This window comes from Herpailurus yagouaroundi, unplaced genomic scaffold, assembly GCF_014898765.1.
Source record: "Herpailurus yagouaroundi ecotype Mexico unplaced genomic scaffold, PumYag 194, whole genome shotgun sequence".
Taxonomy (NCBI): domain Eukaryota; kingdom Metazoa; phylum Chordata; class Mammalia; order Carnivora; family Felidae; genus Herpailurus; species Herpailurus yagouaroundi.
Genome location: NW_024412425.1, coordinates 1,469,084 through 1,490,547, shown reverse-complemented (window position 1 = coordinate 1,490,547; position 21,464 = coordinate 1,469,084). Strand labels below are relative to the sequence as shown.

The 21,464-nt window shown below is 60.1% G+C and overlaps 2 protein-coding genes across 9 annotated transcripts in view; one reads left to right on the top strand and one right to left on the bottom strand.

The window, feature by feature from the left end:
- ACTN4 (actinin alpha 4) overlaps positions 1-4,425 on the top strand; it is a 70,854-nt gene extending 66,429 nt beyond the window's left edge. For 2 of the 5 annotated variants that reach the window (XM_040445943.1, XM_040445942.1), the window contains exons 17-22: positions 229-408; positions 1,115-1,261; positions 2,146-2,226; positions 2,534-2,599; positions 3,168-3,326; positions 3,473-4,425. In XM_040445943.1, coding sequence (XP_040301877.1) covers positions 229-408; positions 1,115-1,261; positions 2,146-2,226; positions 2,534-2,599; positions 3,168-3,326; positions 3,473-3,631 — 792 coding nt within the window. In that variant the 3' untranslated portion in view covers positions 3,632-4,425. The remainder of the gene's footprint in view (positions 1-228; positions 409-1,114; positions 1,262-2,145; positions 2,227-2,533; positions 2,600-3,167; positions 3,327-3,472) is intronic. The other 3 variants (XM_040445947.1, XM_040445946.1, XM_040445944.1) reach the window with 2 other exon arrangements.
- Positions 4,426-4,796: 371 nt separating this feature from the next.
- Positions 4,797-18,330, bottom strand: CAPN12 (calpain 12). 4 transcript variants are annotated; one of them, XM_040445949.1, is made up of 22 exons: positions 18,070-18,330; positions 17,269-17,401; positions 15,577-15,646; positions 15,303-15,421; positions 15,005-15,138; positions 14,089-14,257; positions 12,946-13,020; positions 12,790-12,875; positions 12,645-12,719; positions 11,857-12,020; positions 11,535-11,767; positions 11,232-11,243; positions 10,893-11,101; positions 10,709-10,751; positions 10,552-10,611; positions 9,974-10,031; positions 9,526-9,596; positions 9,363-9,425; positions 8,670-8,748; positions 5,588-5,704; positions 5,443-5,501; positions 4,797-5,319 (listed from the first exon to the last, which is right to left on the bottom strand). In XM_040445949.1, exons 2-22 carry the CDS (start codon positions 17,356-17,358, stop codon positions 5,029-5,031), a joined length of 2,277 nt encoding a protein of 758 aa, XP_040301883.1. In that variant the 5' UTR covers positions 17,359-17,401; positions 18,070-18,330; the 3' UTR covers positions 4,797-5,028. The 4 variants fall into 4 exon arrangements, with proteins under 4 accessions (XP_040301883.1, XP_040301882.1, XP_040301884.1 ...); XM_040445948.1 differs by lacking the exons at positions 17,269-17,401; positions 18,070-18,330 and adding an exon at positions 16,015-16,652; XM_040445950.1 differs by lacking the exons at positions 17,269-17,401; positions 18,070-18,330 and adding an exon at positions 16,015-16,652 and having other exon boundaries at positions 5,234-5,349.
- Positions 18,331-21,464: the final 3,134 nt, after the last annotated feature.

Below are 21,464 nucleotides of genomic sequence, written 5' to 3'. Positions count from 1 at the left end.
CTTCAGGTACTCGTGCTCAGAAGCACAGATTCTGAAGCCGGCTGGGCCCGGGTCCAGATCCTGCCCCTGCCTCTCACTGTGAACAGTTGCCATCTTTGGGCCTCACAGGGAGTCGAGGGAGTGCGGAGGTTGAGCATGGCGAGCCTTGGTCCAGAAACCGCCCCTGTGGCCGGTCGTGGCCGAGCGTCCGGTAGCCTCCCCGACTCAGCAGCACCCCATCCCATGCAGGAGATCGGGCGCATCTCCATCGAGATGAACGGGACCCTGGAGGACCAGCTGAACCACCTGAAGCGCTACGAGCGCAGCATCGTGGACTACAAGCCGAACCTGGACCTGCTCGAGCAACAGCACCAGCTCATCCAGGAGGCGCTCATCTTCGACAACAAGCACACCAACTACACCATGGAGGTAGGCCCGCCGGCCGTGCGGCCCAGGCCTTTATTCCAGACGGTTTTGCTCAGTAGAAAAGACGTCTGCCACTTTTTCTCTCTCCTTTTTCTCTGACCGAAAACACTGGATCAAGTGTGTACACATTTTTAAAAAATCAGTTTCCCACAATTCTTCCGTCACCGTGACAACACGGCCTCAGGACGCCCCCTGGAAGAGCCGGGAGGGGAGCACCTGCCCCACTGTAGGCTCAGCAGTTTTGTTCTATCCAGTCGGCGCGTGCACCCGCTTGCCGTGCCCAGGTTGAAGCGTCAGCCTCTTGGTAGCCTGAGCTTGTCCACAGTGACACTTTACCATTAAAATGCACAGATCAGAGAAACCCAGTGTTTCCCCAGAAAGCTGGTTAGACGCTGCCCACCACACCTCTGCGGCTTCCACGTGGATGCCGCACAGGTGCCGGGCCCTGGCCCTCACTGCTTCCGTCGCAGGAGGACCCGAGCGCTTGGCAGGGGCACGGGGCGGTGCCGGGCCGGTATCCCCATGTGCACACGCGGTGCGCAGGAGAGCCTGGGGCTGGGGGCGTTTGGGAGAGCCAGGGCCAGCCCACCTCCGGGCCGCACACCCTGTGTGAGGAGGGCCGGGTTCCGAGCCCCTGGCGGCCGCGGCCGCGGTAGACTTGGAGGCCGCCCCGGCCTGAGCCGTGGTCATCCCCTCGCCCCACCCCCAGCACATCCGCGTGGGCTGGGAGCAGCTGCTCACCACCATCGCCCGCACCATCAACGAGGTGGAGAACCAGATCCTCACCCGCGATGCCAAGGGCATCAGCCAGGAGCAGATGCAAGAGTTCCGGGCGTCCTTCAACCACTTCGACAAGGTGAGCGGTTTCCTCTGCCCCTGGCGTCTTCCCTCCCTGCTGTCGTCGTCCCATCCTGCCCCCACCGTCTCTGCATCTGTCCGTTCACCTCACAGTGCTGAGTACCAGTCACCACTCAGCGGGCTGGCAGGGCCCTGGCCGGCAGAGGGGGTGCAGGGGTGCGTCACCTTGACCCACAGCCTAGGCAGGGTTCCTCAGGATGAGGAAGGCGGGGGGGGGGGGGTCCCAAGTCCTGGCCCCGGGGCCGTGCGTCCTCGCCAACCTGCCCATGAGACCCTGGGATGGACTCGGTCCCGGCACACCCGAGATCTGAGACCTGACCGTGCACCTGGCCCCCCGCACACACACAGCATTCTGAAAATTCAGGTCTGGTCTGGCAGGCCCGCTAGGAAGGCCCTGAGCGCCTGAGTTGGCTGCATTCCCCACCCGCCCTGCTGGGCCCCGCGCATCACGAGGTGCACGCTCAGCTCTGCACTGTCTGGCGGGGACCTGGTGTCCCAAGCAGGATGGAGTGTAATCTTTTTCTCCCACCCCAAATCCCAGAGGCCAGGAGAGCGCCCTGTTCCCCCCGCCCAGGAGCCCCAGGACTCCGTGCTCAGTTCTGTACCACTCAGCTCCCACCCCTGCTCTGGCCGAGGCCTTGGGCAGAGGCCTCTGACTCTGTGTGAGGGGGCATTGGAGCGGGGCAGGGCCCTCCCCCCGCTCCACCGTCCCTGGCCATCACCTTGTCCATGTCACCTCTAACTCTGTGTTTCCCCCCCCCCCCCGATGTGTTCCCCTCCCCCCGCCCTCTGCATGTGACCCTGGCCCCTCTCCCCGCGTCTCCGTGCCGGCCTGGTCTCCACACCGCCCCTCGCACACACCCGCCTTCGGACGCCCGGCAGGACCACGGCGGGGCGCTGGGGCCGGAGGAGTTCAAGGCCTGCCTCATCAGCCTGGGCTACGACGTGGAAAATGACCGGCAGGTACGCGCCCCCCTGGGCCCCGGCGGACTGTGGCATTAACTGCTCTTCTCTCTCTCTCTCCTTCTCTCTGTCTCCCCCCTCCCTCTCGCCACCCCACCCCTTGCCGTGTGTGTGCCATTTCACCGGCTCTCTTGCCTCCTCCCTGCCCTGTGTCTCTCTGGACACCTTCCCCCTTACCTGGTCTCTCGGGGCCACCTCTGTCTCCCCGGCTCCCACCACTGTCCTGTTTCCCTGCTGTGCACATGGGGCGGCCCCTCTTGCCTACTCTGGGCCTGGCCTCCTCTGCTGTCCCTGCGTCCTCGAGCAGAAGCAGACAGGCAGCATGGACTCCGATGACTTCAGGGCTCTGCTTATCTCCACAGGATACAGCCTGGTATGCAGCCTCTGCCTCCCCCTCGCTGCTGTGCCTCTCCTCCCCCACTCCTCTGCCCCCTCTTCTCTGCGCAGCCTCCCCCCTCCTCCTCACCGCCTCCAGAGTTTCCGTGTCCTCGGGGACACTCCCCCACCAGAGCGGCGCGGCCTCACCGCCTCCTCCTCTGCTGCCTCTGCTGGGCTGGGGTCTCTCCGATGACTCCCTGAGCTGCCCACCTCCTTTTCTGGAAGTCTCCGGAGAGAGGAGGTCAGGCCTCTGGCTCTCTCCCCTTTTTCTTTCTCTCTCTTTCTTTCTTTCTTCCCTACCCTCCAGAGCTAAGTCGTGAGCCTCGGGCTGAGGAGCAGTAGACTTGTTCGATCCATTCCCCAACTCCCACTTCCCAGAAACGTGGGTGGGGGGGACAGAGGGAGCATATCCCCAGTCTGGGCGACTGGGCCCTTGGCCTGGGGAGCCAGACCCCGTGGAGGCGGGCTGACGGCAGGTGGCCCTGCTCTCCTGCTCCGTTCCACCAGGCCGGGCCCTGCCCCGCTCCGATGCAGCCTGTCCCCCACCCCACTCCCCCTTGCAGGGCGACGCTGAGTTCAACCGCATCATGAGTGTGGTTGACCCCAACCACAGCGGCCTCGTGACCTTCCAAGCCTTCATTGACTTCATGTCAAGGGAGACCACCGACACAGACACGGCCGACCAAGTCATTGCCTCCTTCAAGGTCCTGGCAGGGGACAAGGTAAGCAGGAACGGAAACCCCCGGGGGGGGCACCTGGGCTCCCGGCAGGGAGGGGCCCTTGCAGCCAGGACTGGGAGAGGGGGGCTGGGCAGAGCCGGTGGGGGTGGGGGTGGGGGTGGCTCACAGTCCCACCCTCCCACCCCTAGAATTTCATCACGGCCGAGGAGCTGCGGAGAGAACTGCCCCCCGACCAGGCCGAGTACTGCATCGCTCGCATGGCGCCGTACCAGGGCCCCGATGCTGTGCCTGGCGCCCTCGACTATAAGTCCTTCTCCACAGCCCTGTACGGAGAGAGTGACCTGTGAGGCCCCCACTGGAGAAACCCCAACCGAACGCCCCCTCCTCACAGCCTCCAGGAGGGGCTGGGGGAGCCCTCCGCCCTTCTCCCCGCTGTGGGGGCCTCCCAGGTCCTGTTCCTCTGACTCTGTATCTATGCAAAGCACTCTGTCAGTTCTTTCCTGGGGGTGGGGGTGGGGGGGGGGGGGGGCAGGGAGGGGCTGGGGCAGGCTCTCTCCTCTCTCTTTGTCTGTTGGCCCCCTCCCCCTGCATAGAGGTGAGGGAGACTTTCGGGGTCAGCGCTTCTGGTCTGGTAAATATATATGATGTGTTGTTTTGTTTTTTAACTATGTGGAGGGGACCGTGGATTCCCACAGCAAAACAGGTCCCCTCCAGGCCCTAGGAATGCCCCCCACACTTTGTCCCTTCCCCTTGCCTACCCCCACCCACCACCACCACCACCACCACCACCACGAGGTCCCTTCAAGGCCTCCCACATCCAGGCCAAAGCCCTACGTGCCTTGTCCAGGAACCGCCCTGGCCTGCCGTGGGCCCTGCAGTGGGCCCAGCAGAGGGCGACACAGCTGCCCTACAGGAAAGAGGACCCCGCCTTGCTCCCTTCTTCCCTCTCCCCTCACCTGCGATTGCCAGGAGATGAGGGGGTGCAACTCAGCACCCTCCTTTTCTGCAATGGAGGAGTAGGGTTGGGCAGACCAGCCTCTCACCCCCACCCCCAGCCAGCCCCCACCTTGCTTTGTCCAGACATGTATATCTCTCAGATTTTTCTAAGGACCAAAAAGCAAAAACAAAAAAACAAAAAAAAAAACAAAAAAAAAAACAAAAAAAAAGAAAAAACACAAAACAACAAAAACAAAAAATGCACACACAAGAAAAACCTATAAAAAAGGAATTAAAAACTTTCAGAGAATTACTATTTACTTTATTAACTTACGGATTTATTATATAAATATATATTCACCTAGCAACACATCCTTGCCGCCTTCTGCTCTCATGATGAAGACATAGCTGATCTGCCGCCCTCCCCCAGCCCCTTCCCGCTTTTCCTCTCTGCTGTCTGTCATTGGGCATGGGTCTCTGGGGACCCTCCCGAGGTGGAGGGTGGGCTGCTGGCCTGGCTGCCTGTTAGTTGATGGGTTTTTCCCCCCCCCCCCCCCCCCCCCCCCCCTTTTTGGGTTTTTTTTGATTTGTTTTGTTTTTTTTTTTTTTTTCTCGGTTTCTGGATAAACCACCCTTCTTGGGGACAGGATAATAAAACATGTAATATTTTTCAGAAGGATTCCTACGGTGTTCTCTCTCTTTCTGTCTCCCGTCTCCGTTCTCTGCTTAGCAGAGCCACGAGAGAACCTCTTCCCAGAGCAAGGCTGGGCCTGGGAGATCCCCGTCCCCGTGACTGTAAAAATGGGTGCTACCGGGGACCCGCTCTTGCCAGGCTCCGAGCGCTAAGTCGTGTAGCCTGCGCGAGAAGAGTGCCGTCGCCATCCCCGCGTCCGGATGGGGAGAGCAAAGCGCAGAGAAGTGCAGGGAGCCGCGTGGCCAGCATCGCCCGGCTGGTGGGCACTGGAGCCAGAAGCCGCTCCAGGCAGGCTGGCTCCCGCGGCGACGCTCCGAACCGCCGCTTCGTGCCAGAGCACCGGCCCCGCGTGCCGGGCAGAGGCGGAGGGGGTCCCGGCGGCTCTTCCGCCTCTGGCCGCAGGTGCTGCTAGGAGAAGGCGGCCACCTCCATCCACTGGGGGAGAGAGGACCGCCGGCTCGAGGCAGAGGTCCCCGGGGAGGACGCCCACCTGGCCGCCCCGAGCCGCTCCCTCCGGCCCAGGCTCACCTGTCTGCGGGTCAGGCAGACGACGCCCTCGCCTCCCTCCAGCTGCCGGCTGCAGTGGCCTGTGTGGAGAGGGCGGGTTGAGCGCCCGCCGTGGCGCGTGGGAGACCTCCTCCCCCTGGCCCACCCGCGCCCGGGCGGCACTCACGGAAGACGCAGGTGAGCTGGGCTGCGCACGACACGAAGCGCTCGAAGTCCACCTGCAGGCGGCTGTCCCGGTAGCGGCTGGTGAGGGCCTGGGTCAGCTGGTTGTTCAGGTGGAAGCCTAGGGGAGGCCACCGCTGAGCCTCGGCCGTCCCCGTGAGCCCCACCTCAGCGCCGCGCCCCACCGCGACTCTCCCCGGGGAAGACACCGAGCTGCTCCCGCCCCTCGAAGCCCAGCTCTGCCTCGTCCCCGCCGTGCGGCCGCGGGCAGCTCCCTTCACTTCTCCGTGCCGCGGCTTTCTCCTCTGTCAGACGGGGACGGTGACGGCCCCGACCCCGCAAGGCTGTGCGAAGATGCCCCACGTAGAGCTCAGAACAGTGGCACACAACGACTGTGTGTCAGTCTTATTGTTCTTTAAATTCTGGTGAGTTTCTGCTAATGGACCCTGGAGGATGTTTCTGTGCAGCAAAACGTCGTCAGTCCCACACAGAGCCTCTCTTCATACTCCTACCAGAGGCAATTTCTAAACTTTAGAAATCACCTGATAAAAATCGCCTCTGATGACACATCTCAATAGGCTTTTGACAGACCGCGTTGCAGGTCAGGTAACCCTCCGAGAGGCGGGGCTGCAGGACGGCTCCCCCTTCCCCCACGTGGCCACATAAACGCAGTTCTGAGCACAATTTCATGGGCTTCTGCTGCCTCCTAAAGCCCATCTCTGCCCCCTGTTCTGTGCCTTCGTTCACCAAAGAAACGCTTGTCTGGTGCCATCACCTGCTGGGCCTTGTGTGAGGTGCTGTGAACGGCCCGGAGGAGGTCGGGGGCCTGCAGCCCCACCCTGGCAGTGTGACCTCCCACAGCCCCCCGGCCTTCATCTGCCCCGAGCCAGGGGGGACCCTGGCCGGAGCCCAAGAAGAGGCCAGAACCCGTCAGCTGCCCCCTCACATTCCTACTGACCTCTCATGCAGACTGTTTCCTCTGGCCACTCTCGTGTGCTGCCTGGTGTGGGGTCCTGCCCGGGATCCCCTGCCGCTTGGGAAACCCCTCACGTGGTTCACTAGGTCCCTGCGACCCCTCCCCAGGGCCCCCATTGTCCTTAACCGCCCAGCGGCCTTCGCAGACCACGCCTCATCTACCCCTCCCACCCCTCCTGCACTTGGGCTTTGCGCTTTGTCTTGCCTCCCTGGTACGCGATGTTCCTTCTGCCCAGAACGCTCCTAAGCCTTGTGCCGCCTCCTTCAGGAAGCCCTCTCCGATCCCCCCCGCCCTTCCCGCCTGCAGCGTGGAGCACCTCCTTGGCTCCCTGTGTCCACCCCGTCCCCACCCTTACCCCTCTGGGCTGTCCCTGTCCTTGGTGGCTCTGGAAGCCGCTGGAGGTAAGGGAAGGGTTTCCGGTCACCACCAAACCCCCAGCGTCAGCCGGCACAGGGCCAGAAGCAGAGCAGGTGTCCGGGGAACACGCAGAGTGCGGCTGAGCTGCACCAGGTCGCTTTTCTTGCTGACCTCCCTCCCCGAGACCGCCCACCATATCCAGGGGCCCCTGGAGCTTGCTTCCTGCTGGTCCCCTCCCCGGCGCTCCCTCCTCCATACACAGTGGGACCTTCCCTTTGCTCTTGGCTCCAGCCCCCCACATACCCTGACCTTAGACTTGCCTTATCTCCTTCCTCTCCTACATATTAAAAAAACGATTTTTCCAAGAGCCTAGGTCCTCATGAGGCCTCATAGAGCTTTGCTTTCTCACCCCACTGATCTTTCCTCTCTGACCACTGCCATCTCCCCACCCTCCTCCTCTGGCCACACCAGCCCCCTCTCTCATGTCCATTACCTGGCCCCTTGAAGCTGTTGCAGCGGGGCCCACGCTCTGATCTCAGGGCTTTTGCACAGGCTGCCCCTTCTGTCTAGACCACACCTGGTCCTGTGTCCCCGAGGTTCAGTCTCCCTTAGCACCCTGGTCCTTCCCTGACCGCTGTGTCCCAGGCCACCACCCCCCCACACACACACACACATACACCTGCTTTCTTTTCCCGCCATAGCATGTGTTACAATCTGACCCAGATGATCTTGTTCGTCGCCTGTCTGTGGCACCTGAACGTCAACCCCCACCCGCAAGAGCGCTTTATCAGTCTTCTGCCTAGATCAACACCAGGCACGGACGAGAGGCCCAGTAATACGAACAGCACAAACCCTCCATCACCCCTCCCTCTCGCCTCTGCTTCTGTCCGCCCGGGACTCCATTTCTGTCTCTGTGCCACACCTCCCAGCCTTCTATCAGACTCCATCTCCCCTCCGCTTGGGCTCTTTTCTTGCATGTCTCTGGACTTCAAAGGTTCTCCCCCAGGGCCCCCCTGCCTCTCAGACTGGGTCACAGGCGGTCAGGCTTGCCTCCCATCCCCCGTGTCTCACCCTGGGCTTCGCTGTGGCAGATGAGCCCTGGGGAGGGGGGCGGCGGGGGGGGGGGGGGGGGGGGCGACAGGGAGTTCCCTTCTGGTCCCAGCCCCTTCACGCACACAGGCACATCCCTAACTTGCTTCAGAGCCCAGGGAAAGCCTTGCTCCCTGGCTCCGCCCCCTCGGGCCGGATTTTGTGCTACACAGAGGGAATGAGGCTGTTCCTCTCCTGGAAGAAGCCAGCCTTTCCTAAACCTTTGCCGGGGCAGTAACTAGAAGCAGCTTCCCCCCAGCGCTGAGCCCTGCAGGCTCCTCCCAGCTGCCCTGTGTCCTGGCCATTTTACACGGAGACTCCCTCAAGGAGATGGACTCAGGTGCCCAAGGCCCCCCAGGGAGTAAGTACAGGCAGGATTCCAGCCCAAACTCAGGGGAATATGGGCCATTTTACCACAATGCCCTGGGGACCGGTGCCCGTCAGACACGGGCTCCCAGGCTTCCCCTCTCTTCCCCTTCTGGGAGGCCCTGCTCCAGGCCCCCAGCACCCTCCCAGGCCCATCCCCCCTCGCGCCCCGTCTCCGAGGGGATCCAGTCCCGGCCAAGAGCTGGCAGCAAACTAAGGTGAGCAGGCAGCCAGGCCTGCGAGAGTACAGCAGGTAGGAAAGGGAGCAGACCCGTCCCCGTGGCACCCCCGCACACACCTGCCGCATTCAGCGCCAGCCTCAGCTCGTACGAGTTCATGGTTCCAGAGGCGTCCTCATCGAACTTGTCAAATGTGGCCTGGGCGGGGAGGCACGGGTCAGTCCCACCCCCCGGGCCCCCCAAGCCCCCTGAAAGGGGGACCTTGGAGGCCAGTCAGCCTGGGTTCCCACCCAGCTCCCTTTCTTCCTGGCTTCGGGCCCTGGGCAGGCAGCTCTACCACTTTGAGCCCGTTTCCCAGTCTGTGAAATGGGAATACTAGTAACAGCCAGACAGATTCCACCCACCAGGGGCTTCGAGAGGGCTCGGCACAGGGAGGCCCTGGACCACTCCCTCCTCCCGGGGCCGGAGAGGCGGGAATTAACACCTCCCGCTGGTAGACAAAGGCCCCTCAAGGGGAGGTGACTTGCCTAAGGTCGCAAGGCCAGAGGGGGGCCGACCTGGGAGCCGGGATTTCAAACCAGGACCAGAGCCTGTGTTTTCCACCCCTGAGCCACTTAGTGCCCCTGGAGGGACCACAGAAGGGCAGGTGGGACAAGGCCAGATCCCTCCAAGTCGTCCCTCCACGTTGGTATGACGTGGTCCACTTTCTCCTCCCCTGGGGCCCCGCGAGCCCACAGGGCACCTATGTCCTCGTTAGTAAAAGTGCCTTACCTTCTGGGAGGAGGTGGCACCCCCAACCCTCCCCCCCTTACCTGCCACTCCAGGAGATGGCCCCAGAGCTGCTGGAAGTGGTGCAGGGTGAGGCTTTGCCCGTTCTGGGGATGGGGCATCTGGTTAAAGTCATTGTCCCCAGAAGGGGGACACGGGCCCCAGCATGCCCATCCTCCCTGTCCAGGCACTGCCCCCCTCATATACCCCAAAACACCGCAGCAGCTGCTCACAGGTCCTGAGCCCAATCTCTCGAGGGGTCCGGGCGTGGGACCTGGCTGCAGGAAACAAACGAAGCCGAGTACTTCCTGTGAGCTGGCCGTCATCACGAGTGCTGGGGACTGCCGCTATCCCCTACCGCTGTCCTCACGCCAGCAACTGAGGCTCAGAGAGCCAAGTGACCGCCGGGAACTGGCAGAGCCGACATGTGAACCCAGGCAAGGGGATTCCAAGTCCCCTCGTGGCAGCTACGCCCCCTGCCTCCCTTCGAGAAAGGGGGTCCTTTTGAGTGGGGTGGCCTCAGTCCTGCCACAGGCCCCACACGTGGGAAGACGCTGTCAGGCTGAGTCCAGGGCTCCCGTGACCTGACTCCCAGCAGCATCATGAATTAACACACACGGGGGGTCCGTGGGGTCCACCCCGGTCCCCAACTCACCAGGCTCCAGGGCGATGCTTAATAAGGTCTGGAGCTGAGGGGCGCTGAGTGCTTCCTCCTGCTCAAGGAGAGAGAAGGTGTGAGGCCATTCACTCAGGCCATTTGACAACACAGCACAGCTGGGGGCTGACCAAATTAGCATGCTGGGTGATGCTGGGGACACCGCAATGACAGAGAGCTCATGGTCCAGGGAGAGCTAGAGACCTGTCCCCAGAGCAGACAGGGCTGCAGTGGAGAAGCACTGGGCCCCTGGAGTCCACAGCAGGCCTGCAGTTGACCAGCCCCGGGGGGAGAGTGTGGGAGAGCTTCCAGAGAAGGGCATGTTAGAAAGATGAGACTTTAGTCGGGGCAGGGGGTGTGAAGGGAGAGAGGGCCATCCAGGCAAAGGTACACAGACTGAGCAAAGGCCCTGAGGCAGGGAAGAGCTGTGAGCATTTTGAGAGCAGAAAGTCAGGAGATTTAAGCACAGAGGGATGGAGAAACTAGAGCAAAATGAGACACCCAGGATGGTGGGGGCGGGGGGTGTCGGTGTCCAAGGGGAGGGGTGGACTCCCTCTGCCCGGTCCCCCCATCCTCACCTCTCCGGCCAGCTCCTGAAATAGCTGCTCCAGCCCCAGCTCCAGGGGAACGTAGGGGACCTGTGGGGCAGGGTGGGGGTGGCATGGAGTTTAGTGCCGGCCCAGAGGACCCCCACCCGGTCCTGCCCCGCAGTGCCCATCCCCTGCAGCCCCTCACCAGGAGGGCGTGCAGGTCGGCGCTGATGACGTCATCGATCTCCCTGCAAATGACACAAGGAAAGTGGGGGAGGGGACGCTCCCCCCCCCCCCCCCGCGTCTGGGGCCCTGGGCAGATCCCCGCGGGGGTCCCGGGAAGCGGGGCCCTGGGGCTCCCGAGGGCGGGTCCGGGTGCCCCGGCTCACACGGCGGTGTGGCGGCGCTCGGAGAAGACGCGCAGCGTGAAGTCGGCCTCGTCGCCGGCGCGGGCGGCGCTGGGCACCACCAGGTAGTGGCCGGGGCGCAGGCGGCAGCGGCGGCTCACGTCGCGGCGGGCGCAGAAAGGCGAGCGGTCGGCGCGCAGCAGGCCGGGCAGGAGCGCGCGGCTGCGCGGGGAGTCCCACAGGCCCAGCAGCTGCGGGGCCAATGCGGCGCGATCGTGACCGTGACCCGGGCCGCCCGCGGTCACGCTGTCCGCCCGCCGCCCTGGCGCCGGGTGCCCGAGCCCCCGGGGCCGGGATCTGGGGGACCCCGCCGCGACCCACCTCCTCGGGGATCTGTAAGGAGGAAGAACGGGGCGAGTCTGACAGAGCCCCCCACACCTCCCTCTTCTTCCCATTCCCGCATCATCACGCCCCTGCCCCTCAGTCCCTGTCCCGGCCAGCGCATCTGCGACCCCCGCTGGACCGGGCTCCTGTCTGCGCCCTCGGCGACCTTCCCTGCCCCTCGTTCCCCACCCCCCACCCCCATGCCCTCGGCTCTGTCCTGTCTCTGACCTCCACCCCTTCAGCCTTCCCAGCCCCTCCACGCCTGTCCCCTGCTGCTTCCGCTAAGCCTTGGGGTCCCACCTGGAACACGTGGAAACCCACGGTGAGGTAAGTGAGGCCCTGGGCCCTCAGGCGCCTGCGGTTGCGCTGGATGAGTGACAGAAGGACGGTGCACTTGGGGATGCGGCCACCCCTCGCAGGGCCCCACGCTCCTGCCGCCCCCCAGCCCCCCCAGGGCCCCTCCTCATCATCGTCCTCTTCCTCATCGGGCTCCAGCAGCGTCAGTCGGAACTGGGGGTTGGTCCAGAAGGTCTCTAGCGGACGGGAGAGAGAGGGGGTCACCCGGCCTGCCACAGCCCTCCCCCCCCCTTGCTCGCTTCTTGGGGCGCCCTCCAGGCCTCACCGTTGCCAGGCTGGCTCCCGCCAGAGTTGAAGCCCCGCACCCAGCGGCCTTGGAAAGTGTGGATGTGCCAGCCACCCCCCGCTGGGCTCGGGCCCAGCACCTCGGGGCTCAGCGAGCAGACCTGGACGGTGTTGAAGCATCGGACGAAGTCCTCCAGCCCCATCCTGCCGGGTGGCCAGCGCTCAGGTCCTCCCCAGCCGCCACCTCCCCGGGGCCCCCGTCTGCCAAAGACCCCAGGATGACCCCGCCCCAACCACAACCCTCCCCGATTCCTCAAACATCGCCAAGTACCCATCAGTCCACCAGATGGTACCGCGTCTCCAGAAGGAACCCCAGATCGCTGAGCCCCCCAGCTCCCCCGGATCTCTCCAAGTCCCAGGCAATGCCCCACAGACAACCGAGCTCCATACACTCCTCCCCGATATTGCCAAACTGCCTTCAGCCCCCAAACATCAAGACCCTTGGGCTCTCAGCAGCTGGTATCCTTAAGCCCCTTAAAATGCCCCCGACACCAGCAAGCCTCCTACAATGGCCCTAAATGTTAGCCAGCCCCCTTCAGCCCTCCAAAGATTACTGCTCTTCCCAGTTCCCCTAATATTACTGCGAATTCTTCCTCAACTCCCCCAGATAGAACCCAACCCCGAAGTTACCACCATATGGACAGTTTCTAGCTTAACAGACTCGTCCCCGTGAACGAGTCCCATGTCCCTTCGAGCAGGCTTCGCCCCCTCCCTGAGCCCCGTCGGCCTGGCGCTGGTCCAGAGGCAGGGCTGGGCTGGGCTCCTCACCAGAACTCGCCATCCTCCTTTTTGACCAGCAGGGTGTCTCGGCACTCGGCGGGGAGCGCGTCCCAGCGTGGGCAGCTAGGGAGACTGGGGTGTGAGGGGAGGGCGGGCGGGTCCGAGCCCCCCGCCCACCCCGGATCCATCCCACCTGTCGCTCCAGGCCCCGGTCCACTCCACGCGGCCCCATGGGTTCCGCAGCCGCAGCAGCCGCACCTTGGTGAAGCCCAGGGACACCTGAGGACGGCATCATCCGTGGGCGGTGGCGCCGAGGCACCCCTGTAGCCCGTTCGCGGGGGATACTCACCTTGTATGTGCCCGTGACTGAATACGCGTGTCCCTTCACCAGCCCGTCTTCGGTGCGGTACTCGCCCCGATCACTCTGGGCGGAGGACAGGGGATGCTGAGGCCACGGTGGGGGGACAAGAGAGTGGCTGCTCCTCTCTGCCCCACCCCCACCCCCTTCTCCTGCCACCACAGCAGGAGTCAACCAGAGCTCCGAGAGGGGCGAGAGGGGCGTCAGATGGGGGAGTGAAGGCGAGAGGGGAAGGAGAGAGAGGAAGAGGAAGATGAGACAAAAATACTTGGAGAGGACAGAGACGTAGACAGAGAGAAAGATGCAAGCCAGAGACTGAAAGAGGCAGAGAAACCCAAAGGACCGGGAATCAGTAACTGAGCACAGGATTAAGCAAATGAATGAGTGAAGGAATTAGACCAATTCAGCGAATGACTATGTGATGGGGTCACAGATGAACGTATGACTCAAGCTGAGCCCACGAAAGTCAATCCTAAGACTTTCGCTGAAATTCTCAGAAAGAGGCTTTGCCTTAAAAAAAGCGGGGGCAGGGGCGGGCGCCTGGGTGGCTCAGTCGGTTAAGCCTCCGACTTCAGCTCAGGTCATCGGCTCAGGTCATGATCTCGCGGTCCGTGAGTTCGAGCCCCGCGTCGGGCTCTGTGCTGTCAGCTCAGAGCCTGGAGCCTGTTTCAGATTCTGTGTCTCCCTCTCTCTCTGACCCTCCCCTGTTCATACCCTGCCTCTCTCTGTCTCAAAAATAAATAAACATTAAAAAAAAATTTTTTTTTTAAAACCACTTAAATAATAATAAAAACCGCTGGGGTGGTAGGAGGGACCCGCAGTTGTGGGAGCCCTTTGGAGCCCACGAGAGGAGTGCCCGCCCAGGAATGAAACTAATCCGGAACCAGGAATAGAAAAACACATTCTCAACATCCACTGGATGAGCACCTGGATTCAGCTGTGCCTGAAGCCCGTTTGGTTATGAGAGCAAATACATTTCCTTTTGACTTGCCGGAGTTGGATGGGTGAGAAAGACCAGCCAACAGTGAACAGAACAGAGAAGAAGGCGCAGGAGCCCACCCCCCCCCACCCCTCTCAAGCCCTGACTGTGCCCTGGTCCTGATGGGGGTCCCCATGGGGGTCTGACTCTCTCACCAGGGCAGTGGCGCCCACGAGGGACTCCTTGGCCAAGGCATGGCGCAGGGCAGAGAAGAGGCCTGGGGTGTCTCGCCTCAGGTAGAGTACCTCGCCCACGCCGCCTGTGAAGTCCACGAAGGCCTCATTCATGTGGCCGCCTCGCATCACCTCATAGGAGCCGTGGAGCCTGTGGGGGCAGGTCCGGGGTGGGAACGTCTCGGGCATGTATGAGCATCTCACGCGCCGTCCCCGCCCCGGGACCTGGGGTCCCCTGGGGTGTGCGGGTCCAGGGGGCCAACCCTGACATCTGCAGACTCCCAAGGTGGGTAGGGGACTGTGGCACAGTCTGGAAGCCCTTGGAGATTGGAGCTGTGGTCCCTGGGCCACAGGACTGTGTGATGTGGGAGATCACAGGAGACCTCTGCCAGAATTCTGGGCATCCCGGGAGCCGTGTCTGAAACTCTGAGTCTCCGGGAGATGTCTGCGTTGGGGGTGATCTCTATGGGGCTTGTGGGGGATTTCAGAGCCACAGGGTGGAGAAAAGCAAAGATCGAGGGTTCCATGGACTCCGCTCGATATTTGGGAGGTGCTTTGGGCTTCCCAGTATAGTAGGAGAGATTTTTTTTCTGGATTCTCAGGTCCCCCAAGGGGGGAGATCTTAGCTCTGGTGGCTCCAGGGCCCGAGAGAGGAGATTTCAGGCTCCTGAGGAATTGCGAGCGTTGGTGGGTCTCTAGGAACGTTTTGTGTGAAATGTGGACAGAGGGAGGTATTGATAATTTGGAGGCCCTCAGGGGATGGTGTGACCTCAGGGGCCTGGGAGCCATGACGTGGTTGGGGACCCCTGGCGGGCTGTGTAGAGGGTCCCAGCCGTCCGCCTCCGGGGACCCCTTGTGGGCTGGGGCCTGCCAGCCGGGACGTGTGCTGGGTCCTTACTTGGCATAGGCCTTTTCCAGGAGCGGGGCCCAGAACTCGTTCCGCTGATCCGAGCGCACGAACATCAGCTTCCCGTCACGCACCGGCAGCCTGTCGTCCACCACGACGTCCACCCAGCGGCCAAACTGCCAGAGCTGGTGAGAGAAGGGCAGGGTCCAGGCTTCCAAGGACCCCATCCTCCGACCCCAAGCCCTGCCGCACCGGCCCGTGAATTACAGCCCCAAGGGGACAGTGTCAACGGTGACATCTATGTCACCGTGGGGGAGACTGAGGCATGAACAGAGGTCCTGAGCTTTACCTGGAAGTGGAAGACACCTGCGTAGCCCCCTTGGAACCCCTGTCCAGGGGGCACCACCCGGCACAGGAGCCGGGGATACAGAGTGAGGGAGGCAGCGGCCGCAAGAAACCAGCAGTTACCTGGGGGGAGAGATGAGGACTGGGGGAGCCTGGAAAGAGGGAGACTGAGGCGTGGGGAGAGGAGAGCCTGAGGGGGAGACCCAGGGGCCGAGCCGGCAGGGTCCCAGCTGCAACTTGCCGGCTCTGGGGGCCCCAGAGGGGTTCGGTGGTCTTACCTAGACGCCCCTGACACACGTCTGTTCGGCTCATATCCTCACAGATGAACTGGGGCTCGGCGCAAAACTCCTGGGGGGGGGGGTTGGGGGATTCCAGGCCTCAGCCAGGAAAGGGAGGGAAGGAGCAACTGAGAGGTCCGATGCCTGGGTCCCCTCCTGCTCTCGCTGCTCCAGGGCGATGAGCGCCTCCAACCCCGGGAGAGGCTTGTAAAGCCCGTGGACAGGGATTCGGCTTCCCTGGGCCTCGCCAGGCCCGGGAGTCACAAGAGCCAGCCCTCCTCCTCGTATCCGGGGCTCCCAGTCTCCTCCTCCCTCAGACCCAGGGGCCCAGCCCCCACAGCCCCCTCCTCCCTCAGACCCAGAAGCTCAGCACCCCGACAGCCCCCTCCTCCCTCAGACCCAGCGGCCCAGCCCCCACAGCCCCCAGCCACACATTACATGGGGCCTCAGCCATTCCACCCCTTTGGCCTTCTCCGAGTCCGGCCCCAGCTCATCGTAGCCAAGGGCATCGGGGCCAGCAGGGAAGTAAGGATCGCAGAACAGGATTCCCTCATCCAGGCAGGCTGCTCGGATTGCCTCGTATCTCTGGCCCCGAAAGGGCTTCGGGCCCCTGGTTCCAGGCCCTGCCTCCTCGTCCACCAGCTGGATAGTGACCCTCCTGCTGCCACACGCCATCGGGACACTCTGGGCTCCCAGGCTGGCCCCCGGGCCCTTTAACCTCCTGAGTCATGGGGGTGGGGCCTCCCCTCCATCAGAGCTCCGATGGGGGTCTTTAGGCAGCGAGGAGCCTTCCCTTGTTAATACTAATTGATGGTTTGGGGTGCTAGGCAGCGGGGACGCCTCTTCTGTGGTTTCCTCCCCAGGGCGTGGGGCCTTCAGTTGTGGCTGGGCCAGAAACTTAATGGGCTTGGCCAACAGCAGGAGGGAAGGCGGGCAGAGCTGAGGGACGGAGAGTCCTGGAAGGAGGTCAGTGTGGGGGTGTGTTTCTGCCATCTCGTCCCTGCCTCTCCCTCTGTGGAGCTGGGGCCGCAGGGGTGAGGAGGGCGGCGTGTTTATCCTGCGTGTCTCCATCTCTACTCGTCTCTCCATCAGACGGTTTCTCTCTCTGCCGTGGTGTCTGTCTTCTCTGTCTCGGCCTCACTGTCTCTGTCTCTGTCCATCTCTGTCGTCTCCTTTTGTCTTCCTCTGCTTTTATTTTCGCTGTTGTTGTTTTTAGCTCTGTTTTGGTTTTTGTCACTATATCTGTGTCTCTGTCTGTATCTCCCTCTGTCTCCATCCCTCTCTCCGTATCTCTTTGGGGGTGTCTCGTTCTCTCTGTACCTTCTGTCTGGTGCATGCCTCCCAGTCCGTCCCTCACCACCCTTTTCTCTGCCTCTGTAGCTTCTCAAGTCACCCACGGTGGACCCCGGGCCCCCTCTGGCTCACTCCTCCTGGGCCACCAGGACCCTGTCTCCCCCTTCCCCGACACGGCAGACCTCGGCCTGTTTGCCCCACACAGGGCTGACTGTGGAGGGCCCACTCTGCACCTACCTGCCCCGGGTCGGGAGGTGGCCCACCGTGACCGTGACCGTGACCAGTCACCCACCCTACCCACGAGCCGCTCAGGGTCCAGTGGAGCGATATTTCCCCAAAAGGAAGCTGGAGCCTTTGGAAGAAGTGATAGAAATTGGTTCTGAGAGGCCACAAACTCACCAGTCTGGGTCCTGGCAGACTTTTACCCCCAGCGGGGGTCCCCTGCACGGTCACCTCTGTGGCAAGAGATGTCCCTGAGTCCTCAGGCATTCTTCCCTCCAAATGGACCGAAAGACACTGTCTGAGCCCCTGGCTGTGTGGCCACCAAACAGGGATCATAAAACAGGGTACTGTCCTGTAGAATTGCCAAGGCCCCCCCCCCCCCCCCCCCCCCCCCCGCCATGTGAGGCAGGTGACAGTGGTTTGGAACACCTGCCAGGGTTAAGAGCCAAGGGGCTGGGGTTCATGCCACTTACAGACTGTGTGTCTTGGGCAAGTCACTTAACCTCTCTGTGCCTCAGTTTCCTCATGTCTACAACAGGAATGATAACAATAGGACCAACGTCAGAGGGTTGTCGTGAGAAGCAAATGAGTGAACCCGAGGGACATGTTCAGAGCAGCACCTGACACGTGGATGCTCAGGAAACAGCTGTTCCCAGTGCATCTGAGGCCCCCATTCCCACCGAGAGGTCACAGCCCTTTCCCCTGTTTGCCCCCCAAGTACTACTACTAACAGTAGGAGGAAGCATTGAATAAAACCTGACACCTGGCAGTGAGCAGGAAACTGCCTGTGGAGACTGCCTGTCAGATCACAGACCGTTCGCCACCTGCCCGGCCCCTCCTGGCCTCCGTCCGCAGGTCCCCGCAGGTCCCCGCTGGCCACAGCTCTTCCTAGCTCCCTGCCAGCTGCCTGCCCTGGTGCAAGGCTCTGATCACATTCCACGAACAAGAGTTCGCTTGATTCTCCATCTCCCTCCTTACGTCCAGGGTCCCAGATACGCCTTCCCCCGCCAACGAAAGAAAAACGCATTGATGCCAGAGTCCTGGACGTCTGTTGCTTTGGGAGCCGAGTATCCTCCACCGCTTTTTCTGGAATCGGCACCCCCAATACGTTTTGGGGATCCAAGGGTCCTTTAGTCTCAAGCCGTCTGGCTCCAGGACGGCTGGCCCCTCCCCCTAGCTCCGGGGAGGGGCGTTTGACCCAAACCAGCCAATCGGAGCAGCGCAGCCCTGGCCACACCCCCTGCTATTCCTGGGAGACTCGGGACTTGTGGCTTCTCTTTCTCTGGGGCCGCGAAGCTGGCGGGAGGGAAACCCCGAGCAGCCAGACTCCACCTCGGCCACCTTTGTCCTGAGACCCGTCCTGAGAATGAGGACAGCGCTGAGCAAAGCACCTCCAGGCGACAGGGAAAGATTCCAGGAGCATAGTCTCTCAATGCGGATGTGCTTGAAGCCAGACTTTTACATTCAAGGAGCCAAGAAAATTCTGCCCCTCTCTTTTCCCCAGTTTTAATTTCAATTTAACGGTCTTTTTCTTTGTCGCTAGAAACCAAAAGAAACCTTTCCAATTTTCCGGGCATGATTTCTGCAACCATGCCCAGGACACTAATTCCCTATGGAGTAAGAGATCAGGTACTAGTTTCCTCCATTTCTACCCTTACATAACCCACAAAGTGTTCTTGCTTCACCAAGTTAGGGCTGCACTTGAGCCATTAAGACCAAAATATATATATATATAAATATATATACACCTAACACACTATCATGAAAAGGAAAAGCCCCACTCCCGGGTGCAGGAGGTATCTGTTACACACATAACAAATGGCAAATGCTTACTTTTTTTTTTTTTTTTAATTTTTTAAATGTTTATTTCTTTGAGAGAGAGAGCAAGCAGGGGAGAGAGAGAAGGAGACACAGATTCCGAAGCAGACTCCGACTCTGAGCTGTCAGCACAGAACCCAACGCGGGGCTCACACTCATGAACCGTGAGATGACGAGGAACTGAAGTCAGACGCTCAACCGACGGAGCCGCCCAGGCGCCCCAGAGCATGGCTTGTTTTTTGGTTTTTGGTTTTGTTTGTTTAATATTCTCCCATGTGTAGAATTCCTTCTGAGAGGTTTTCTTGTAACAAATTACCCAGTAGTGAGCTTGTGTGAGGGGAAAGTCCTACCTCCAATTCCTGGCAGCTACTGATCCCTCCCCGGGGAGAACTGAGATCTGAACACAATACTGGGCTTACACCGATTAGCAGCTAGAGGCGAGTGTGCTGGAGAGAGCAGAGCCTGATGTGGGGTTCGAACCCACGATCCATGAGGTCATGCCCTGAGCTGAAATCCAGAGCTGGACCCTTAACTGACTGAGCCACTCAGGCGCCCCTGATGTAATTTTGATGAAGTCCCCGCAGGCTATCCTTCTAGGTGCTCTGAACTCACCTTTCATGAAAGGTTCATTTCAGGGGCACCTGACCACATCCTTGAGGACCATTCGGTTAGCCATAGAGCTAACCAGGCAACTAGGGTCCTTCTGGAACCATCGAGCGATCACAGGATGATTTAGAATTCATGCCTTGGGCACCATTCCTGAAGGTGAATGATGAAGGTTCGGTAGATTCTGTTATTGTTTTTTGTTTGATTATTTTAAATGTTTTAGTTTTATTCTATTTTGAGAGAGAGAGAGAGAGAGAGAGAGAGAGAGAGAGAGAAAGCACAAGCAGGGGAAGGGCAGAAAGAATCCCAAGCAGGCTCCTCACTGAGGATGCGGGGCTTGAACTCATGAACCATGAGATCATGACCTGAGCTGAAGTTGGATGCTTACCCAACTGAGCCACCCAGGCGCCCTGAAGGTTCACTGGATTCTTACATACTGCTCAAACAAGGGTGGGAAGTATCTGAAATATTTGAGCCAACATTGCATGTTACCAGTTTCACCAATAACAGCCCATTTTTACACACATTACATTAACTTTTCTTTTTTTAAGTAAACTCTATGCCCAACGTGGGGCTTGAACGCATGACCCTGAGATCAAGGGTCCTTTGCTCTACCGACTGAGCCAGCCAGGGCACCCCCACTAAGTTAGTCATTAATAAGCCACTCACTCGATACACAAATGAAAACCCACTTCTAACATTTGTCATGCTAATTAATGGAGTCTTTTGTGTTTCTCAAAGGTAAATAGTTGAAGCTCTTGTAGTAACTGTCTATCAGACTTTTCACTGCATGCTGGCTATTTTGGAAGTACAGATTTTGGCTTAGGTCACCTGAGGGTCCCTAGAGCATACCTGAATGACACATGTATTTGTATTGTCCTGTGTCTTAGGTTGAGTTCCTTAGAAGCGGATCCAGAGACAAAGAACTGCCTGCAAAAAGGCTCTTGTGGACCCTGAGGCGATACCCCCAAAAGGAAGTGAGGGGGCAGGATTGAGCTGAGGGACGACTTGGTTGAGATAAGCCTCAGACAATGCTATGAGGAGACTTGGAGCCGGGGTGGCCACTCTACTGCTTGTCCCCAGTTGAAGCAATGGGATCAGGACCCGTTTTATCTCCCAGGACCATTCAGTCACTGGCAGGGATCAGCCCCTGGGAGCGGCATGACCTTGGGTGAGGCCGTTCTCTGTGACTGAGGGCACATCCAGTGAGGGACACAGCGGAGAGATGTAGCAGCCTGAAGCCCCAGCCTCCTAGCTCTGTCCATGATCTAGCTCAGGTCATGATCTCACAGTTCGTGAGTGGGATCCTCGCATCAGGCTCTGTGCTGACAGGTCAGAGCCTGGAGCCTGCTTCGAATTCTGTGTCTCCTCCCTCTCTGCCCCTCCCCCACTTGCTCTCTCTCTCTCTCTCTCTCTCTCTTACAATAAATGAAAAACATTTTTAAAAATGCATATAGGGGCGCCTGGGTGGCTCAGTCGGTTAAGCGGCCGACTTCGGCTCAGGTCATGGTCTCGCGGTCCGTGAGTTCGAGCCCCGCGTCGGGCTCTGTGCTGACAGCTCAGAGCCTGGAGCCTGTTTCAGATTCTGTGTCTCCCTCTCTCTGACCCTCCCCAGTTCATGCTCTGTCTCTCTGTCTCAAAAATAAATAAAACGTTAAAAAAAATTTTTTTTAATAAATAAAAAAAATAAAAATGCATATAATTATAATGCATAGAATATATTATCAGAGCTATGTTAATAGAATTAAATTATGTTGTTATTAAATAAGAAAGAATGACACAGTAAACTAAGTATATAGAAGTTTTTAATACAACAAAGTGAGTGGAAGAAATAATAAACACAAAAGTAAATGTAAGTGAATTAGAGAATCAGAGAAACAATAAAATGGATTCAGGCACTGTTGTATACTAAAACTTACAAACTATTGTTGAAAGAAATTAAAGAAGAC